Genomic DNA, 21,527 nt, shown 5'->3' on the forward strand with positions numbered 1-21,527 from the left:
GGTATCAGTGACACCAATGATGGGGCACTATTCCTCCCACTGACACTTGCTGACCCTGTTCTAGTACGGTGCTGCTGCAGCCAGCATATGTGGTTGCAGCAGCACCTCTACACAGAGCACTTACCTGCTGCTCCGGCACTCGATTTTCGCGGGGCCGCTCGGCTCCGCCCCCTCGCCGGTGATTGGCCGCCTGTGTGCCTTTCCTGAGCTACAGTTCTGGCGGCCAATCACCGGTGAGGAGGCGGAGCCGCGGAGCCGCGCAGCCGCACGAACATCCAGTGGCCAAACTGAAGGAGACGCCGCGCTTCCTGGACCGGATCGTCGTGGGACTGGATCCAGGTAAGAGACGTCAGCCCCTGCAAACCCCTGTACTTAATGCCGCAGCCCCCCCTAACATGTGTACCGGCGTATAAGACGACCCCCGACTTTTGAGAAGATTTTCAAGGGTCAAAAAGTCGTCTTATACGCCGGCAAATACGGTACTTGCATGTGAAATCCATTTCTTGGAGTACATCACGGAACACAGAGGTCCCTCCAATCTTTCTGGATTTTCATTGCTTTCTACAAAAACTTCCTGTGTAGGAGCAGTTATATGAGGTGGACTTCCTGTTTGATTGGTCAGCCAGTGTCCATTCACCTATAGATGGCATGTAACCACATAGTTATTATTATGGCCTGCTCTGTGTCCCATGATGTACTCCAAGAAATGGATTTTACAGGTAAGTATGTAGAAAAAAATCCATTTTTTTTTGTCAGTCCCTCCAGATTGCATCTATTTTATTATAGAGATGCCCTTATAGTTTGCTTCCACTATGGTGCTATTAGCCTTACTTCAGGGAGAATATAGTCTGATCAGATGAGACCACAATTGAAGTCTTTGGATGTCATTTCAGCATACGTTACTGGCAAACTTCATGTCGTTAAAGGAAGGATGAATGAAAAAATGTACCAAGACATTCTTGATAAAAATCTGTTGCTATCTATGGGCCAAAATCACACCTGAGCAGTGCATGTGACTAGTTTCTTCATACAGGAGGTGTCTTGAAGCTGTCATTACCAAAGCATTTTGTACCAAGTATTAAATACATTGCAGTTAGCGTGTTCAATACTTTTTCCTTGTGTCATTCTATTTTATTACACATAACTTAATTTCTGAACTTATTTGTTTCGATTTCTTTGTATGTATGGATTGCATGGGTTGTTACTGACATGTGATGACAATTTTATGTCAATAGCACCTTAAAAAAATATATTTACTGAGAAAAATGGTGACATGTTCAATACTTAATTTATCCGCTGTATATTACTATGTGTGGTGCTTTTATTGCTATATCACTATTACTACATTGCTTTTATTAATATACTAGTCTATATTATGGTTTTTATGATAGAATTTGCTTATTTTATTACCCACTTGCCCTCCTGAGGATTTACCCTTTTTCCTAACCAGGCCATTTTTTGCGATACAGCAGTTTGTTACTTTAACTGACAACTGCCGGTCATGCAACGCTGCACCCAAATTTTTTTTTACCTATAAATAGAGCTTTCTTTTGGTGGTATTTAATTTGCCTATGCGGTTTTATTTTTTGCGCTATAAATAAGAAAAATTCGACATTTTTGAGGAAAAAAAACAATATTTTTGACTTTTTGCTATTAAACATGTCCAGTAAAAAAAATGTAAAAAATCAAGTTTCGTCATAAATTTCGGCCAAAATGTATTCTGGTACATGGCCACATGTCTTTGCTAATAAAAAAAAATCACAATACGTGTAAATTAATTGGTTTACGTGAAAGTTGTAACGTTTACAAATGGCGGTATAGATACTGGAATTTTTTTTTTCATCTTTCATTTTTACTAGTAATGGCAGCAATCAGCTACTTATAGCGGGACTGCGGCGGGCATTCTGATACTGGGAGGAACTAACTTTGTGTCACTGACATCCCCAGTGACACCAATACAGTGATCAATGCTAATAAAAAGCACTGACACTCTACTAATGGCACTGGGCAGGAAAGAGTTAACATCTAGAGCGATCAAAGGGTGTGCTTTTTTTTACTGTGTGCTGTGTGTGTGTTTCACTGTAAGCACACTGCTATGCAGAGCCATGCAAAATAGTGTGCAGGAGCTGACGGGTGAGCTCTGTATTGTTTGCATACAGTTCTCACCCTCCATCGGTAATGTTCCGTGGTCACCGGGTGTCGCAGTATATCTGCTATAGGGTGGTGGGAAAGTGGTTAACTGGTTTATGTGAAAGTTATAGTGTTTACTAATGGCGGTATATATACTGGAATTTTATTTTATTTTATTTTTTACTAGTAATGGAGGCGATTAGTGACTTATAGCGGGACTGCGGCTGGCATTCTGACACTGACAACTGACTTGGTGTCACTGACATCCCCAGTGACACCAATACACAGTGATCAGTGCTAAAAAAAAACAGACACTGTAATAATGGCACTGGGCATGAAGGGGTTAACATTTGGGGCGATCAAAGGTTAAGTGTGTGCTGTTTCACTATGGGGGCTGTGTATGTGCTTCACTGTAAGCACACTACTTTGTATGGCTCTGCTATGCAGTGCCATACAAAGCAGTGTGCAGGAGCTGACAGGAGAGATCTGTATTGTTTACATACAGGTCTCTCCCTTGTCAGAGATACTCAGCGATCACCGGTTGCCAGCGAGTAATCACTGGCCAGGACCCTGTGATTAACAGTTGAGGCTGCAAATGGCAGTGCAGGCAGGGCGCCGCATGCGCACCCCCTGCTTGGAACTGCAAAATCACATATATATACGTGATTTTGCGCACCTGTACCACCCTGTAGCAGTATTTCTGCTATAGGGTGGCGTGAAACTGGTTAAGCCAATTTTTAGTCATATACATTTTATTTAAATATACGTTAAGGATTTTACATACAGAGCTTTAATGTCGAAATACATGCATTGTTATGTTTTTTAGTACTTACTATATTGTTTTAGTACACTATACCTTATCAATAGGTGATGGAGTAGTGTTGTTGTAGATATTTATATTGTTTTATGCTTATCTTCCAGCCCTGATGAAGGGGAAGCTGTGTGCCCCCAATCTCCTTAGCTTTATCCTCTGACCTGTTGTCAAGATAAATACGTTTTTAGTGGACTTAGTGTAAATCTGTGGTACTCTCAGGGCCCATTCACACTAGGAATTGCATGTGAATCGCACAAGAAGGCTGTGCAGTTCCTGTGCAATTCACATGCAGTTCTGTGCAGTGCGATTTCAGCCCATTCATTTTGAATAGACTGAAATCACACCTCACCAAAAGTAGTGCATGCGGTCCGATGTGGTCAAACAGACTGCGTTTGCTACTTGCATTTGGAGTTTTGATAACTTTGCACTGACACCCGCTGCAGATCGCAAGGGCAGTGTGATTAGAATGCAGCATAGAACGCAGGTCTTCCACACTGCTTTCTAGTGTGAATGGGTCCTCATCCATTTATGTACTGTATTGGGAAGGTCAAGTAGTTGATGGAAAAAAAAAAAAAAATAAAATGCCCACTGGGTGTCAGCATTCACTCAGTATAAAGAGATATTGTTACTTTATCCTTTAAGTTCAACAAAAAATGTATTGCTTTGAGGTGAATGGGAAGTTTTTTTTTATTGAGAATGAACAGTCAAAACTGTGTAATTTATTCCTAATTTAATAATTACTGATTTAAAGAAACTCTGTGATGTTGGCTATTGCAGACAGAAGACTGCAATTTTATTCTCTTTCAGGGAAAGCTGTACTGAAATAAAAACCAAGGCTGCCTTTGCTGCCAAAAGTATTGGGATGCCTGCCTTTACAGGCACATGAACAATAATGGCATCCCAGTCTTAGTCTGTAGGGTTCAATATTGAGTTGGCCCACCCTTTGCAGCTATAACAGCTTCAACTCTTCTGGGAAGGCTGTCCACAAGATTTAGGAGTGTGTCTGTGGGAATTTTTTACCATTTCTGAGGTCAGGCACTGATGTCGGAAGAGAAGGCCTGGCTCGCAGTCTCCGCTCTAATTCATCCCAAAGGCGTTCTATCAGGTTGATGTCAGGACTTGTGGCTGAGTTGCTTCTGTTCCCAGTCAATACCACCAACAGTTGACACTGAAATATTTCATAGCAAGCAAATTTCACAGATGGACCTATTGCACAGGTGGCAACCTATCACGGTATCACGCTTGAGTTCACTGAGCTCCTGAGAACGACCCATTCTTTCACAAATGTTTGTAGAAGCAGTCTGCAATACTTTAGGCAATATAGTGTACATTCTGGGTCAGTGACTTAGTGTATCTAAAGCAAAACTTTCCTTTTAGATTAGGATAGAGTAGTGAATGGTAGGAACCTGTCAGGTTTATATTACTGCTTGTGTCCCTGATAGGAAAATACACTCTCTCAATTTATTCTGGTGACCATTGTCACTGGGACTGAAAGTTAAGAGGACCAAAGAGGAGTTGCCACCTGAACAGGAATAGAGGGGAAATGGGGACAATGTTTCCAGTGACAACAGTCTAAGAGGAGATTTCCTCACTACAGGAAGTGAAGGAAAAACTTTCCATGAAGGCTTGATGGACAAAAAAAAAAAAAACCCGATGGGGGTTTATACTGTTCCCTACCACATATTCAGAATGAAAACAAAAGTTTTGCCTTTAGTTAAACTTTAAAGTATTTATCCACTGGTTTCTGTTCTTTTGTAGCCTCTTGCCACTTTCTGTCTACATGCATGCACTCCAGTAATGGCTGCATGTCTGCTCAGAACATTTTTTCTGATGGTGACAACAGTGGACCATGCCTACGTAATGTGTTTTAACATAACCACTTGTAGTCACCATTAGGAGGTAGGAACAAAGTTTTGTCACCATATAACAGGAAGTGCCTACACAAGGAAGTTTTATGGCAGGATCACCAGGTATTCTTCAATTAAAGTTTGCAGATTAAAATGTGAGTCATAACTATAGATATGCAGTCAGCAGGAAGCTTTCCTGATTGCAGAGGTCTGACTCAGCAGGGGGAGTGCTGAACATCTGCAGAGAGGCCACAGCTTCCACACAACCTAAAAAAAGAAAACTGATATAGCCACAACATACAAGTGGAGGAAATTCCACATTTGTAGTTGTCACTGGAACAAGTATTCTTATTACGAGATATCCTTCATCTTCTGTTCTAGTGTCTTTTGAATAAGTGTAAATCTCCCCAGTGGTGACACCAAATGTAATTTTATTTACAAGCACAATAATAAAAAGCACATTACAAAACCCAGTACTTCTTGTGTGTTGCATAGAGAGAAGAATCGAAATCATAGTTGGTACAATACTGTGCAAATTAAAAAGTTATTGAAGTTTTTTTTCAACAAGAAGTTCAAACAATTAGACCTGTTTAATCAAAGGGGGTATAAGAAATCAGAAAATAAGTTGTCTCTAATGCTTTATTGTGTGAAAACTGTGAAAAATATATTAATATTCTGTCTTATGCTTTCTAAAGCTGTTTCCAGCAATGTTGTCTGCAGCCTTGTGGTTGTGAGTACCTTCTGCTTTATTGTGATGTGCTACCAAACACAGGTTCCCAAGACACTGAATGCCATTCAGACCAAAGCAGACAGTATCCACTACTGGTGGTCATAAAAAGCTGGTTTACAGAAGAAATGGATACAGCACATGACCTGGCAAGGTTGCTGGAGAGAGAATGTCATTTCAGTAATGGTAATGCATTATATGGGCCTTTTTATGAAAACGTAACTAGTACAAATGCAGTTCTAATTTAAAAGGAGCAAGATATATTCTGTAGAAGAAAGCTAAAAAAATAGAAAGCAGAAATATGTTGGAAGAAAAAGATGGAGAATGAGAATTAAATAAAAAAGTGAAAAAATGGGGAGAATTGGTGAAGAGAAAAATTTCTCTTCACCACATGTGCCAAAACAAATCCATGGCATCAGGTTATTTCCTGTAAGTGGATAATATCAAATATTAGTAAGCCAAGGATATCAAAATGTTAAGTAGCACAATCTTTAGCACAGTTCTTGGAACTCATTCTAAATAAAAACATGGTGTGTCCAGTGAAATTAAAATATCAGTAATCAGGGAGTAAATAGTGTGCGATTTTGTTTTGGAGGAACTGAGGAATAGTGAATTAGGTATCACCCTAGGTCAGAGGAAAGAGTGATTGCTTGAGTAAGTTGTAGGCGGGGGTATGACCACCAAATGTGGTGTATTGAGCTAGTGTCCTGACCACATCTTTAGCAGAGGGCTAACTGGGTGGAATGTATGTAGTAGTTAGTACACTGCACAATAAAATAAGATCGTTAATGTTGTTCAAAGAGATTTGCCTATTCTGTATAGTGATAGTGACCTCTGGTTTTGAGGGAAACTGTCAAATATGTGAGTCTCAGATGTCTGATGTTAGACACGATTCTTTCACCCAGTTTAATCAGTCAGGACAATAAAAAAAAAGGTGGTTGCAACTTAAGGTGTTTCCAAATGTGGTGTAAGTACAGAGGTTAGACAAAAAAATGGAAACACTATATGATTTGCAGATGTGAAATTGACGACATGTTTTGTGTTGAAAGCGGAAGTGATATACTATTCTTTTGCTTCCGCTGTGTGATGGGACGCCTAGCTAACAGATGGGAAGCCATTTGTTATTCACTGTGTGCACTGCTAATAATATGGAGTCATGTCAGGGCTTATTGAGCTTCAAAGAGGGCAAATTGTTGGTGCCCGCTTAGCTGGTCATATCAAAGGTTATGATGACATATACAGTTTCTGGGGAAACATCATCTGATAATCATAAGTTCGTGAAGACTGAGATTGAGCTCTGCATTCACTTTTGCATTTTTGCAATCCTGCACAATGTCCTTTTGTCTCTTTTGGTCAGTTGACCATGTCGACCACACTTATGCTTGTCAGATGAAACATCCCTGAAACTGTATATGCCATCATAACCTTTGACACTGTACCTCGCAGCACAGCAAACAACTAAGCTGTCACCAGCAATTTGCCCTCTTTGAAGCTCGGGAAGCTCGGATATAACTGTATTACTAGCAGCACATGCAGTGAATGACAAAAGTGAGGCTTCCCACCTGTTAGCTAGGTGTCTCATCACACAGTGGAAGCAAACGAATGTTACATCACTTCTGCTTTCAACGTGAAATATGTTGTCACTTTTATTCCTGCAAATCATGTAGTGTTTCCCTATTTTTGTCCTACCCCAGTAGGAGTGTTATTTTCTTGTGTAAGAAGAAATCAGATTAAAGAATATGTGAACTGTGACTTCATGAATGCTTTGCATTTATGATACAATATGGTCACTACTCAACTGTTAACTAGTTGCCGACCGCAGATAGCCAAATGACGGCTACACTGTGGCCGGCCAGTTCTGTGAGGGCATCATATGACATCCTCCCAGAACACGCTCTCCTGCGCACCCCCGAGGGCGCACACCCGGCGATCTCTGTGATCGCTGTGTCCTACGCAGGGGCGGACTGACCATTTGGAACCTCGGGCACTGCCCGAGGGCCCGGGGTCAGTAGGGGGCCCCATGAGATGCCCCTGGTACTTTTTTCATAGGCTTTTTTGAGTTTGGGCAAGGACACAGGGGCCCCATGATCCCCTATTGCCCGGGGGCCCCATGAGTTGTCAGTCCGCCCCTGGTCCTACGGACACACTAATCACAGGAAAATGTAATTGCTGGTTCTCGGCTGCAGTTTTCTCACACTGTCAGAACGTGAGGAAAGTACTGCCGAGAACCAGCAGTTGTAAGAGCAGGGATCGGCACCGATCATCAGGGCACTGATGATCAGTGCCCTGCTGATCGGTAACTAGCAGTGCCACCCACCAGCTCCACCCACCTGTGCCCAGCAGTGCTACCCACCTGTGTCCACCAGTGCCACCCATCAGTGCAGCCCAGTAGTGCCGCCAGTCTGTACCACCAGTCAGTGCCCAGCAGTTGTGCCAGTCAATGTTCAGTAGTGCCTCCTATCAGTGCTGACTATCAGTACCCATCATTAGTGCCACCTATCATTGCCACCTCATTAGTGCTGCCTATCAGTGCCGCACATCCGTGCCACCTCAGTAGTGCTGCCTATCAGTGCCCATTAGTGCCACCTATCAGTGCAGCCTCATCAACGCACATCAGTGAAGGAGAAAAATTACCTGTTTGCAAAATTTTATAATAGAAACAAAGAAACTTTTTTTTTTTTCTTCAAATTTTTTGCTCTTTTTTTGTTTATAGCGCAAAAAGTAAAACACCCAGCAGAAAGTAAATACCACCAAAAGAAAGCTCTATTTATGAGAAAAAAAAATGATAAAAATTTCATATGGGTACAATGTTGCATGACAGCGCAGTAAGCTGAAAATTGGCCTGGTAAGGAAGGGGGTATAAGTGCCCGGTAGGCAAATGGTTAAAGAGATTATAGAAGTTCAGATGTCACATACCCATCTAAAATATTTTAATATTTTCTGTTTGTATATTCAAGAGATACTTCAAAATTAAATGCATTTGTATAATTAGTTTTTATTAAAATTTTACAAAAATAGAAGATATGAGCCAACACACAATTAGAAAACCAAAATCATCATAGGTGTAACCACTTCATAATATACACAGCAACAGTATTTCACTTATTACATATGTGTGAAAGATAGCAATGGCATACCAATTAAAGTCAACCACAGCACCAACAGGCATCTGCGATCTAAATGGAAATCATATTGCGGAAGCATACCTGACAACAATAGAAGTATATTATCAAATCACATGCGATCCTGCAGGATATATCCATCAAAGTCTAGTACAAGAGAAATATAGGGCCTCGTTTTGGGACTCGGTGTATCCGATCAGTCGTAAGATCCACAGATGTGAGAGACAGTATCACTGCTAGGAACAGGTCTCGCACAGTGTGGTAGTTACAATTGCTGTACTATTTTGGGTATACCCCAAATTTTCAAGTTGTTTCTCTGTGACCTGCCTTCTAAATCAGCTAATTTCACATTGATCCATGTGACGTCTGTAGCTTGCTCTGTATAAGCATTTACCAGTGTGTTGTGGTTCGAGCCAAAATCTGAGATAGAGCATTTCACATGGTCTACTCTGTTGCCAAGCTCCCGAAGCTCTGCTTTAGATTGATTCATACAAGCAATCATGTCTACCTGTAGTGAGGCTCAGAGCTATAAAAGCATGTCCTTTAGCATTGTACCAGACACATGCTTACCAGAGGCAGGAAGTGTGACAATCGGGTCATTTTTATGAGTGGTGATAGGTGCCTCCGCAGAAGAGCTTACAGCTGCATGCATTTCCTCTTCAGTGATTGTGAGAGAGTCTCTATGGGGTCTTGATTTCACAGGGCTTAAAAAGGTAGGAGAGGAGAAGCCAGAGTCTGATAGATTACCAGCAGCTGCAGTCTCGGCATGTATGGATTGCGGTGCAGCTGTCACTAGAGGTCTGGCATGGCATCTGTGGAATGGGAGCCGTCACCATTTTGTTGTAGCCTCCGTGACATAGTCGGGAAGAAATTTTGTGCGGCTGAGGAGTTTCTCTTCTGCGGCATGGCATGGTGAGGAGTGTCGGGAGGCAGAAAGTGTGTGGTTTGTGTGGGAAGGCTCAGTCGGCTCCGTTATTCTGTGTTTTTCCCGGTGGCAGTAAGGAGCTCTTCTCTTAGGTGTCAATCCTGTCCCACAGTCGCCACGCCCCCTACCAAGACATTCTTGATTAAAGGTCTGCTGCCATCTACCAGGATGATGAAGCTGAATGAAGGGTGGACATTTCAGCAAGACAATTATCCCAAACACAAAGCCAAGGAAGCTCTCAATTGATTTAAAAGAAAAGATAAAGCTGCTAGAATGGCCCAGCTAATCACCTGACTTGAATCCAATAGAAAATCTATGGAAGGAACTAAAGATCAGAGTTCATAGATGAGGCCCATTGAACCTTCAAGATTTGAAGACTGTGTGGAATGTAGCTCCTACCCCCTTAGGGGGTTGCTGTTGAATTTGGGTCCTCCCATAGTCCTGCACAGCCCGTCAGTTAAAATTCCCCACACAGCTTCCATCCACAGGCTTTGAGCATTGGTTTTGTTATTTTTTTGAGGGGATTAAACTTGGACAGGGTATAGGAGTGTATAGGATGCCCAAGGGAACTAATATGTGAGAACAACTTCCTGAACTATTCACAGCTTCTCTCTGACACACAGTCTCTGTTGGAGTGCTAGCCAGCAGCTCCAGTTGTAGTACCCCAGATGAACTCCTCTTCACCCAGCAATCTATAGGTTTTGTTCCTGAGCAGGGGATCTGCCTCCTGTTCCCTTAAATAAGGTGCACAGTCACTAGCAGAGGGCTAATCTGGTTTCCCACTAGAGTGCTCCTTCCCCTATCCGCCCAGGGAGTGTAGGTGTACTCACTCAGATCCTCTCCTGTACAGCTTTTAGAATGGCTGCTGCTTCCAGGCCTATCAGCTGGGCTGCTCCTTCCCTGCCACACTGGTGATCCTCTTTCAGGGGCAGTGAGTCCTGAGGTTTCCTCCTTTCCATCTCCAGGCTTGCAGGCAGGCCCCATCCCAGCAGTCCTCCTGACAGCCTTCTTCCTTCAACCTCACATCTTCCTGACTCACACTCCTTTCCCACTACCACACTCCAACTCCTGCTACTGAGCAGACTCTTAACAACTTTTAAGGGAGTCCAGCCCCTTGCCAAGCCTCCTGTTGGGGATTGACTGAGGTCCCTCAAAGGTGCAGCCAACCTCTCCTCAGATCTACCCACTGCCCCCAAGGCCCTCCTTGAAAGCCTTAGAGCAGGGGGAAATTCCAGAGGGGCTGGCCTGTAGAGTCTCTCAGCCCTGTCCCAAATTTGACCCCCCTGGCTATTGCACTTGAGCTGCTATTCAGCTCCTGTTTAACCATTACGGATCTAGCTCCACCTAGTGTAGGTAGGAGGGTGCTACAGGAAGAATGGGCCAAAAACACACCTGAGCAATGCCTGCAACTAGTTTCTTCATACATGAGGTGTCTTGAAGCTGTCATTACCAACAGAGGATTTTGTACCAAGTATTAAATAGATTTCAGTTAGTGTGCTCAATACTTTCTTCCTGTGCCATTCCATTTTATTACACATAACTGAGTTTCTGAACTTATTTTTGGTTTCTTTGTATGTATGGATTGCATGGGTTCATACCAACATGTGATGAAAATTTTATGTCAATGGTGCCTTTCGAAATATATTTACTGAGAAAAATTGTGACGTGTTCAATACTTATTTTACCCGCTGTATCAGTTTTAAAAGGTCCCCAAAATGTACCTAGTGTGGCACTTGGTAGGAGTTGTCAGGTTACTAACCCTCAGCAACCTTGGTCCAGTTAATGGAATTTAAGGGAAAGAACATCATTGCCTCTTTTCAGTGGACATTTGTCTGCAGCAATTATTGATTTTGTACTGCATTATTCCAAACAAAAGTTTAAAGGCTAAGTTCACCTTTTGTTTTATGTTATACTATACCCTAAATACGAGTATAACGTAATATGGTGCAAATGTCTCGTCTTGCTCTGCCCACACAACTGCATCACTCATTTGCAGGGATCTGTGAATGAATAAATCACAAGTCCCATCTTCCACTGTGGCAGACAGACCTGTATTTCTCAGTGGTGAGGTAATCAGTCCATTGAATCTTCATTTAGCTCTTCATCTGATGGCCTTTACAGAAGTATGGGCAGAGAGCAAGAAGAAGAGTTTGCAGGAGCCTGACATTGTATCCAATCTGATTATGGGTACAATGCTTTGTAGGTTCCTGTAAAATAATTAATAAATGCACTTTTTTTCTTGCACATATATGTGCATTTATTATTCTTTAGTAAAGGTGAATATAGCCTTTAAGGCTGGTTTTACTGGTGTTTGGTGTGCTTTGCAGCTGGCATGGTAATGCATATGTGTAGGTGTAAATAGACCCATATAGTTTTTGTCTCACACTAAACTGCAGCTCATATACAGTACATGAACCAGCCACATAGGTAAGAATGGGATTTCTACTTGTAATGCGTTTTATTGCACCAAAATGCACAAGATTTACTGCACGAAAAGGGACAAGTCTGAATAGGCCCTAAAAGTACACTTGCACTGGGAAAACCACAAAAGCTGTTATTGCTTGCCACTGGCTTTATTATTTCAAGGCTAGGCTTGGAAATTCTCCAGGTTGGCTTGCTCTGGCTCTAGAATGACTCCAGCTTAAGACAATTCTTCCAGCTCCAGACTTGCTCCAGGATCAGCTTCAAAATGAGAATGAGCTCTGCTCATCTACAATGCTAACAAAAATGTGCATTATTTTTTCTTACTTTTAGAAAAAAAAAAATCCAAATGTGCACTTCTATTTTGGCAGCACTATGGGCATCACCACTAACCACAAGTAAAAGGCTGTCCTTGCACCTTATGGCATCCGCTGTTCTGTAGAGATTTATTTTTGACATTTGTGAAATAAGGTTGTTTAATTTGTGTAAGACAAACTGCCCCTGAATAGTTTTCTGAGCAGATCTCATCTCACTACCAGTACCTATTACTACAGAACACGTAAGGGGGAAGCACAATGGAACAGGAGTACAACACATTGGGCTGGTGATTTTTAAATGACAAAAACTGGGTTCCTTCAGTATTAACTGCAATAATGGCTTTATAATTCAATAGATAGTCTAGAAGTGTAAATCTACCTTTCGTATCCTGCATCTATAAGATATTACTCTCCTCCATTCAGGACCGAATCTAAAAATCTAGGGCCCAATGGGTGGAGGATGTGGGGGAAATAGGGGGAAATCGTTGGAATATGGCTTTGGAATCAGTAACTATATCCTCCCTGTCGGCCTCACATAAACTGACACAACTATTTATCCTTAACAGGGCATACCGAACACTGGTTAGATAGTTTGAGTGGAGAAGGAGAGATACACCATTATGCCCAAAGTGTATGGCACATACAGTAGAGGGGATTTATTCACATGATTTGGAGATGTCCAAAATTAGCAAGATATTGGGGGGATGTTCTGGGGATTTTGTATTCCCTCGCCCAAACTCTCATCCCGTCGGATCTACTGGGAGCGCTGGACCCTGAGATGTACTCCCTGGGTGTCTATATTATGATTACTCGTCTATTGTATTTAGCGAGAAAAATAATAGCTAGATTCTGGCTGTCTAGTACAATAGCTTCTAAGAAATGCTGGGCGGAATATGGAAATTCTTTCCTTTTACGGGAACAAATTACCTATCGTCACCGTAATGCACCATGTAAATTTGAGCTTATCTGGCAGAGCTGGACAGATACCCCCGGACTGGTCCCTCCAAGATTGATAATGAACAGACTTTTACAAATATGATACATTACGGCTAGTTGATTGTTGGGACCTGGTGACCCACCTGCAACTGTTCTTGTTGAGTGTTCTGTTCTTTTCTTCCTTTTCTTTTTCTGACTTTTATTTCTTTTACTTAATTTCTCCATACTCTGTAAAATCTTGATTGACCCGATACTCAATATCCACAACAAAGGGCTCTTAAAGATGTAATCCTACTGTGTTTGATGTATACATGCAATGTACATTTCTATTTGTACCCATCTGTAAGATTGTCTCATGCCCTGTTATCTACTCATGTACTCCCTTTCAATTTTCAATAGTTTAGATTACAAAAAAAATATCTACCTTTCCTGGCCTTGGAGGCCCTCCCTCTGCACAATCTGTGTCCTTTCAGGCAATATACTTGCTGTGCAGCCCACTTGTCCCAGTTTCCACTAACTGCAACAATCTCATTTCATTCCAATGGAACATTTGTACTCCGTGGAACTCCTTTGATGTCATCATAGTAACCCCTGTTAGCATTGACTTTTATTAAATTAAATAGAGTGGCTTTACAATGGGTAGTTGCCTGATAAATGTCCTTCTATCTAGGAGAAGTCTCTGACAGAGGTTCTAACTCTTCCCCACTTCATCCAAGTACTAAACAGATACCTGCTTGGGAATAAATGTGACTTGTGTGACTTCTGCTGTTATTTATATAACTGATAGGGCTTATTCTTTATTTAAAAAAAAAAAAAAAAAAAGAACTGACACATTGAAACATTGTTACATCAAAGCTGATTTGATGTTTCAGATATTTTTGAGAAAAACATGCTGATTTTAATAGGGAGTTTATGTAAAAGATAGTAATCAATGGAGAATGACTTGTAAAATTATATAACTCATTTGTCAGTGCAAATTTAACCTGGTATGGGAAACATTATGTACAAATATGTTTGTACCTTTCCTTGTAAAACACTTAAGATGAAAATGTTTTCGGTGATCCAGTGAGTGATTATGACACCATAAGTATCTGCATTTTTCCATAAGAACCAAAGGTCAGGAATTTTTATAATTGATGAACAGAAGAATTTAAATTTTTTTTAGTAAATCTAGTTTGAATTGTAGGCAAGAGAACACAATATTAAATGGGTACTTGACTTGGCATGCCTATTTCATGAGGAAGTAATTTTGAAGCATTATGAACAGATCCAAAAGATAGTTTTGATAAGATCTGGTAGCTTTGACTTCCTTTATTGACACTCAGTTGGGTTTGGGTTGGGAGTTTTATTTGTATGATATTTGGACATACTACTTCTGTATAGTCAGCTCTCTTTTTCCTTTTTTGCTTTCTGTCATTTGACAGATTATATGAGGAATCTATAAAGGGTGTCCTAGACAGGGAGCAGCACCAAAAGGGTCAGTGCTTGCACCCAATTCACGTGCCTGTCCATACATACATTTGTTCATGTCTGCACTGAGCAAGGACAGTCCATACTGGACACTTCTTCCTCAGTGCAGTCCACCCCTCCCTGGCCACTGCACCCATCACACTGACAGGTGTGCCAAAAAATAAAAAATAATAGAACAGCAAAAGGATGATATCCTATCACCCTACTGTACTTAGCATTTTGCATTTATAAATAAGTTGTAATATATTGAATTGCCTCTAACACATAAATTAACCATGTAAAGTGTATATGTAAAGTTTCAAATGACTCTTGCTTATCATCTTGGTGTACTCTCTTTTTTTCCACAGAGGCGAAGGCTGCAAAGGAAGCGGGAATGAATGTGGCTGTGGTAGTGAGACCTGGTAATGCAGCACTAACAGATGAAGAGAAAGCTAGCTACCCCCTTGTAAACTCTTTTGAGCAGATAACCTTGCATCCTGTACAATAACTTTTTTCTTTTTTTCATAAAACAAATTGAATAAAGCATGAACCATAACAATGTCTCGCGTTTTCTTTATGTCAACAATATAATGCTAACACCAAATCTATTAAAATCAAGAATAAAATTGTGCTTAAAGTGGTGTTAAACCCAAAAGCAAAAATGTTTCATATTGCAGCTTACCAATCATTAGTTATGTTTGTATCAGATTTTCTTTTCTTTTGGTTTTTCTCCTCTATTTTTACCTGGTGAACTGGCCAATAAACTATGGATGAAGGAGCATAGGAAGCAAAGCAGACATTGTCATCTGGGGAGGGGGGGCATAGTGTTAAATGTATTAGCAGATTTAGATGCACTAACAAATTGAAGACAAACTCCAGCAGAGTCTTAACACAGTGGAGTGAATCTGGAGTGTTACCCAATATTGGGGAAGTCACATCTAACTTGATTTTTTGCAGGTCACATTTTTCTGGCTAGCACAGTTTTGAATGGTGGTGGGAATCACTGAATATGGTTACAAACACAGATGGTGAAAGAGATTCGGGAAACCAATAGATGAAGATTGTCACATTATGTGAATTGGAACTTTTTAACTTATTTATTTAATCATTATACACCTTTTTTTGGATGTGCATTTATTGACGCACATGAGCTATTATTCATGATTTGATATGAATTGAGTATTTATATAAGCTGATTTATTTCACATTTATCATTTATTAATATTATGTTGCGCATTGAGGTTTCATTATGTTTTTAGGGTACGCTCAGCCAAGGTTTTATACACTGCTCAAAAAAATTAAAGGAACACTTTGAAAACACATCAGATCTCAATGAGGAAAAATATCATGCTGGATATCTATACTGATATGGACTGGGTAATGTGTTAGGAACGTAAGGATGCCCCATTCTTTGATGGAAGTTAAAATTGTCAACCTACAGAGGACTGACTTCAAAGACACCCCAAAAATCAAAGTGAAAAAATGATGCAGCAGGCTAATCCATTTTGCTGAAATTTCATTGCAGCAACTCAAAATGGTACTCAGTATTTTGTATGGCCCCCACGTGCTTGTTTGCATGCCTGACGACGTCGGGGCATGCTCTTAATGAGACAATGGATGTGTTCTGGGGTATTTTCTTCCAGATCTGGACCAGAGCATCACTGAGCTCCTGGACAGTCTGAGGTGCCAGCTGGCGGTGTCGGATGGACCGAAACATGATATCCCAGAGGTGTTCTATTGGATTTAGGTAAGCGAGTGTGGGGGCCATTCAATGGTATCAATTCCTTCATCCTCCAGGAACTGCCTGCATACTCTCGCCACATGAGGCCGGGCATTGTTGTGCACCAGGAGAAACCCAGGACCCACTGCACCAGGGTAGGGTCTGACAATGGGTGTGGGATTGGCCATTGTTTTGTCACGAGTTTGTGAAAAGGACAGTGGTCTAACACCCGTGTTAGTCACACCCATGTCAATGTTTAATCCTAGTCAGGAAATGTTAACAAAAAAACAGATGTATTTACTGAAGAAAGAGTCTGCTATGATAGCTAGGATTTTTACATTTCAGACATTTGTTCACATTAAATGTATGAGACCATTAACCAATCATGTGTTAGAATAGAACTAAAGGCAAAACAATTTTATTTTGAATAGAGTAAGGAAGGTTACTGTCTGTTTTTTGTTTTTTTTGCCATCTGTGTCCCATCGGGATTGGGGACATTCCCTTTGCTGTCTGACCCTTAGCCAAAACGAGAAGTAAGTATCCCTCAAAAGTGAGGGAATCCCTGGTTGTCCCCATCGGAAGATTGCCCCTTTACTACTGTTTTGGGGACAACCCAAAATGTAGGATTATCTTTGACTTTCATTTTAGGCAACAATACTAGACAGGACAAATAGAGAAGGCTGGCCATACAGTATACAATTTTCTTACAATTTTTTGTCCAATTTCTGCCCAATTTCCTTTAGATTTACCTTCAACTATGTAGTGCAAGGGCCTGCCTAATTGGATACAACTGAAAGTGTTGTTTAGGTTTGACCTCATATTACATGGTTTTTGGTAAATCTAAAGAAAAAACTTGACAGGTGTTCTAATCTCTCAACTTTATCCACAAAAAAAGTTTTATCCTTTAGTTATACTTTAAAGTGGTTGTAAACCCATACATACTGTATACCCAATTCGTGATTGAGGTGATACACAGAGATGAAACAAATTCTCCTACATAAGTTGTACCTGTTAATCTGCAGTCTTCTTTTCTCTACAGTCCTTTAGCCCTGGTTCACATTGATGCGGTGTGGAATTCGCAGATTTTTCAGTGCAAATTCCTCACCGCATCAGAATCGCACCCCAATCATGCGAACCACTGCTGGTGTGTATGTTAAGTTAACAACACCCCGAAAGCGGTCCACAAAACGCGGTGCGATGTGCAGAATCGGATCGCATAGGTGTGAATACCCATGCGATCCGATTCTAGTGCGGACCAAAAAAAGGGTCCTGTGCCTTTTTGGTGTAGATGCGGTGCGATTAGAGCCATACAAAATGTATGGCTCCAATCGTACCGCACACAAATCGCATGTGATTTGCACAGGACTGCTGTGCCGTTCATGCGATTTACTGCACCGCATATATGTGAACCCAGGCTTAAAGTCCAGATTTTATAAAGCTTGTCTGAGATTTCAGAAAGCGGGGTGGTGAGCTGAATTTACACCCTGCAGAGCTTGGTGAGAGTTGATTGGACGGAAGACACACACCCCCTTCACAGAGTACACAGGAACAGAGCTGAAGCTGGCAATCATAGGCTGTGTGCTGGAGCTCCCTCCTCTGTCATCATTTTACCTTTTGATGTCAGGAAAGTTTGTCAGAAGCATCTCATGCTGATAGCAGAGGAGCAAAGCAACAGAGAGAAATGACACTTGGTGCTCTGCGCTGAGACAAGTACACACTATGGAGTGGTATGTTTTTTTCATATTTCATGTCTGAGGTTTACAACCACTTTAATGCCCCCAGAAAAACATTGACCTTTCTTTAGTTTGCCTTCTGCTCCACTCAGCCACTAGGAATCACCAAGAGCCATTAGGAAAAATGGCCTATACTTCCAGAGATGTCAACCAGGAAGAAGAATTTATGGGGTGATAAGACAGTGACATGCACTAGGCAAAAAACAGCTGTGGCTTAATTGTGTTAGGGGTGTGGCTTAAAAAGTGGTACTGTGTTACTTTTACACACAGATAACAAAAACCAGAGAATTGGGGCTCATTAATAACTAAATATAGGTGGTGCCAGAACAATAATAATAATGTTAGTACTGTCAGTTATTATATCAATATCAATGATACCAGCTGCAAAATCTGCCCTATATAAAGGTGCATAAAAATACAAAAAAACACAGACTGCGCTAGTAAAAAATGTAAAAATAAAGAAATAAAAGTGTCCGTAACAAGAATATATCTAAATCATATTAATCCCAAAACTTATCATAACAAAAATTAAATCAATCATATGAAGTCCCAAAAAAATATATTTAGTAGTGAAAAATGAAGAAAGTCCAACGAAATCCACCAAGTGTATCCACCACCAAATAAACTAAATAAACTCACCAGAGCAATATGCTGATTATGTTACAAACCAGCATAAGTGCTTTTCTGCTCTGGAAGCAATGATCTGTAGACAGTTGAAAGAAAGCTTTGGCTTGGCAAAAACGATATCCTCTAACCCTGGAGCAATACTCTGCAGGAGACTCTGACTCTGTAGATCCACTTCATGCATATCCCATCTTATTCAAAGGGTGTTGGAATGGCCACTCGGAATATACAAAAACAGAAGCTCATGGTGCAGTACCTCTTAAAATCGTTGCTTTATTAAAACTAAACATACTTACAAAAAACGGTGTCCAGCTGACACCAGCACAGCCAGCATAATCAGATTGCATGAGAGTATAAAAAATACATAATCAGATTGCCAATAGAGAAACCCAGCCACATCGCACATGCGCTGTAACGATCACTAGGAACGCGCTGACATCACACCACTCAAACCCCGCCCTACGCGTTTCGTCATTTGATGTCCTCACGGAGCGGGGCTCATTCCCAGCTCATCATTAGTGCATGCATAGCGCAGACACATTGGCATGAGATCTTACACTGTGTTGTTTTGCATTGCCTTTTTTATACTGTATTGCAGTGCTTTTTTTTCGGATTTGTTTTTTTTACCTATATCTGTAGTGCCTAACAATGCTCTTTGTTACATAAAAAAGGCAACTGTTTTCCAGTGCTGTGTTGGTGTGAAATGGCTCAATAGAATAGAAGATCAATCTTTGGCTTTGTCCATGCGTGTGGACTGCATCGACCAATGCTTGTAGTGCGTATGAGCCCTTCTGCCCAGCATGTGTAACTAAAGATCATGGTACTGCGTATGTGTAATGGCCATACATAATTTGTGTCGACATTTTAGAAACCATTACTAAAACAGAAAAAAATGACTGTATTTTAGGAACACCTCAGAACTGTGGTGGACAATATGGCACACCTTGGACTGAAGACAGGGAAAGGGGGCAGGTCGGCTGTCTGGTGAATGAGGGGAATCAAAAGAGATTTGTACATCATGCAGGATGAGAGGGGTAAAAAAAGGGGCACTCCATGGATTGTAGTATGAGTTGATATGGCTGTACTTCTAGCTAAGGTGGAGCATGTGACTTGGATGTCACAGCACTGGTGATGGGTCCAGCATTGTACATGGGGACAGGGAGAGGTGATAGCTGTTGTATTGTCATGGCAGTGAAGGAATTGCAGTGGTGACAAAATGACTGGCCCCATTTATTGGGTACCAGGGTGGTTTGCCTAGCTGTAAAGGAGCCAAAACTGCAGAATCATTGCCATGGCATGGAGGGATCAGTCATGTTACAATGGTAACAAGGGACATGTTGATTGGCTTCTTTGCCATGGTGATATAGTAGTTCCTCCATTACTATGACAACAAAGAGATTAGACACATTACCATGGTGAGGGAGGGATCAGCACAGTTGCAACGGCAAAAAGGGACTGCTTACATTGCCATGTTACCAGATAGATTTGCCACAGTATATTTGCTATTGCAACAGTGAAATGTTGACAAAGGAGTTTCCCCATTTCTATTGTTCTGTTGAGAAAGGGATCAGCACCACTGCCATGGCAAAAAAGTGATAGGCTCTGTTGCCATGGACCAGTTCCATTGTGACAGAAAACTTGACTGCACATCAATGCCTAATTAGAGGTTTGCATTGCATTATCGACAGAGGCTTGGATTACATTTCTGTAAAAACCGAGGGATTAACAAAGCTGCTTTGGTGACAGAAGAATTGGCCTTATTGCCATCGCCATTGCAGTTTGTTCTGTTATGATAATGATAGACAGAATGGCCGTGACATTCTCATGGCAATAAAAGAATTGGCTGTGCTGCCATGACAACATAGAATCTGCCACATTTTCATGGCCCTGTTCTCATGGAAATGGAAAAGTAGAATCTGCAATAGAAGGATTGACTACATAGCCATACAATTGAAGGATTGACTACATTGCCATACAATTGAAGGATTGGCCACATTGCCATGGCAGCAAATAAAACACCTCTTTTGCCATGGTGAAGGAGGGATCAGCACCATCATGAAGGTAGAGGGATTGATCTCGTTGCCATGGTGATGAAAGGATTCACCCCTTTTTCTATTCTGGATTGTCCTGTACTGATGGATCAGCAATGGCATCATTTCTATGACAATGAAGAGTTCAGCTTTGTTGCCAAGGCCATGGAGACATGCCATTGCTCAGAGTCTCCACATCATTGCCACGGTGAAAGTGTTATCAGTTACTGTCCCTATCAATAGTATATATAAGGCCTCTTCCACACATGGCGGACTCTACCTGTGATCCACTTGTCAGAGAGGGATCTGTCCACTGATCCCCTGCTGAACAGGCAGATGATATGTACGTGTCTGCTCTGCTTATGCAGAGTGGACACAGACCTCCTCTTCTCTATGGGCTGTCATTTTGATCTGATCCGCCCACACAGAGGGGAATGGATCCCCATTCGTTTGTTTTTAGCGGATTGAATGTAGAGGAGAATGAAGGGTCCGATCGGGTCCACATGAAAAAAGGACAGGTGGACCTGATTGGAACTTTTGTGTGAAAGGGGCCTAAAGGTTTTCATGAATCAAAATATAATACATTGTAAATGTAGCCAGGTCTGCAGAACTGTCAGGAGCAGCCACATAGACCTGACTATCAGTTCATCGTCTCTATTGTTGCTTTTGTTCATGTTTGTGGAAAGGATTTTGTGTCTGGCAGCAGGGAAGATGTTTACACAGGCACAGTCA

The 21,527-nt window shown here is 41.3% G+C and overlaps 1 protein-coding gene and 1 long non-coding RNA gene across 2 annotated transcripts in view; one reads left to right on the forward strand and one right to left on the reverse strand.

Moving 5' to 3' along the window:
• Positions 1 to 9,686, reverse strand: part of LOC149473627 (uncharacterized) — a 32,790-nt gene extending 23,104 nt beyond the window's left edge. The window contains exon 1 of the long non-coding RNA XR_016312511.1: positions 9,211 to 9,686. This is a non-coding gene — a long non-coding RNA (uncharacterized LOC149473627). The remainder of the gene's footprint in view (positions 1 to 9,210) is intronic.
• Positions 1 to 15,247, forward strand: part of ENOPH1 (enolase-phosphatase 1) — a 62,398-nt gene extending 47,151 nt beyond the window's left edge. The window contains exon 6 of the mRNA XM_089675805.1: positions 15,057 to 15,247. Coding sequence (XP_089531931.1) covers positions 15,057 to 15,196 — 140 coding nt within the window. The 3' untranslated portion in view covers positions 15,197 to 15,247. The remainder of the gene's footprint in view (positions 1 to 15,056) is intronic.
• The last annotated feature ends 6,280 nt before the right edge of the window (positions 15,248 to 21,527 follow it).

This window comes from Staurois parvus, unplaced genomic scaffold, assembly GCF_062004578.1.
Source record: "Staurois parvus isolate SC_StPar_1 unplaced genomic scaffold, SC_StPar_1.0 ptg000013l, whole genome shotgun sequence".
Taxonomy (NCBI): domain Eukaryota; kingdom Metazoa; phylum Chordata; class Amphibia; order Anura; family Ranidae; genus Staurois; species Staurois parvus.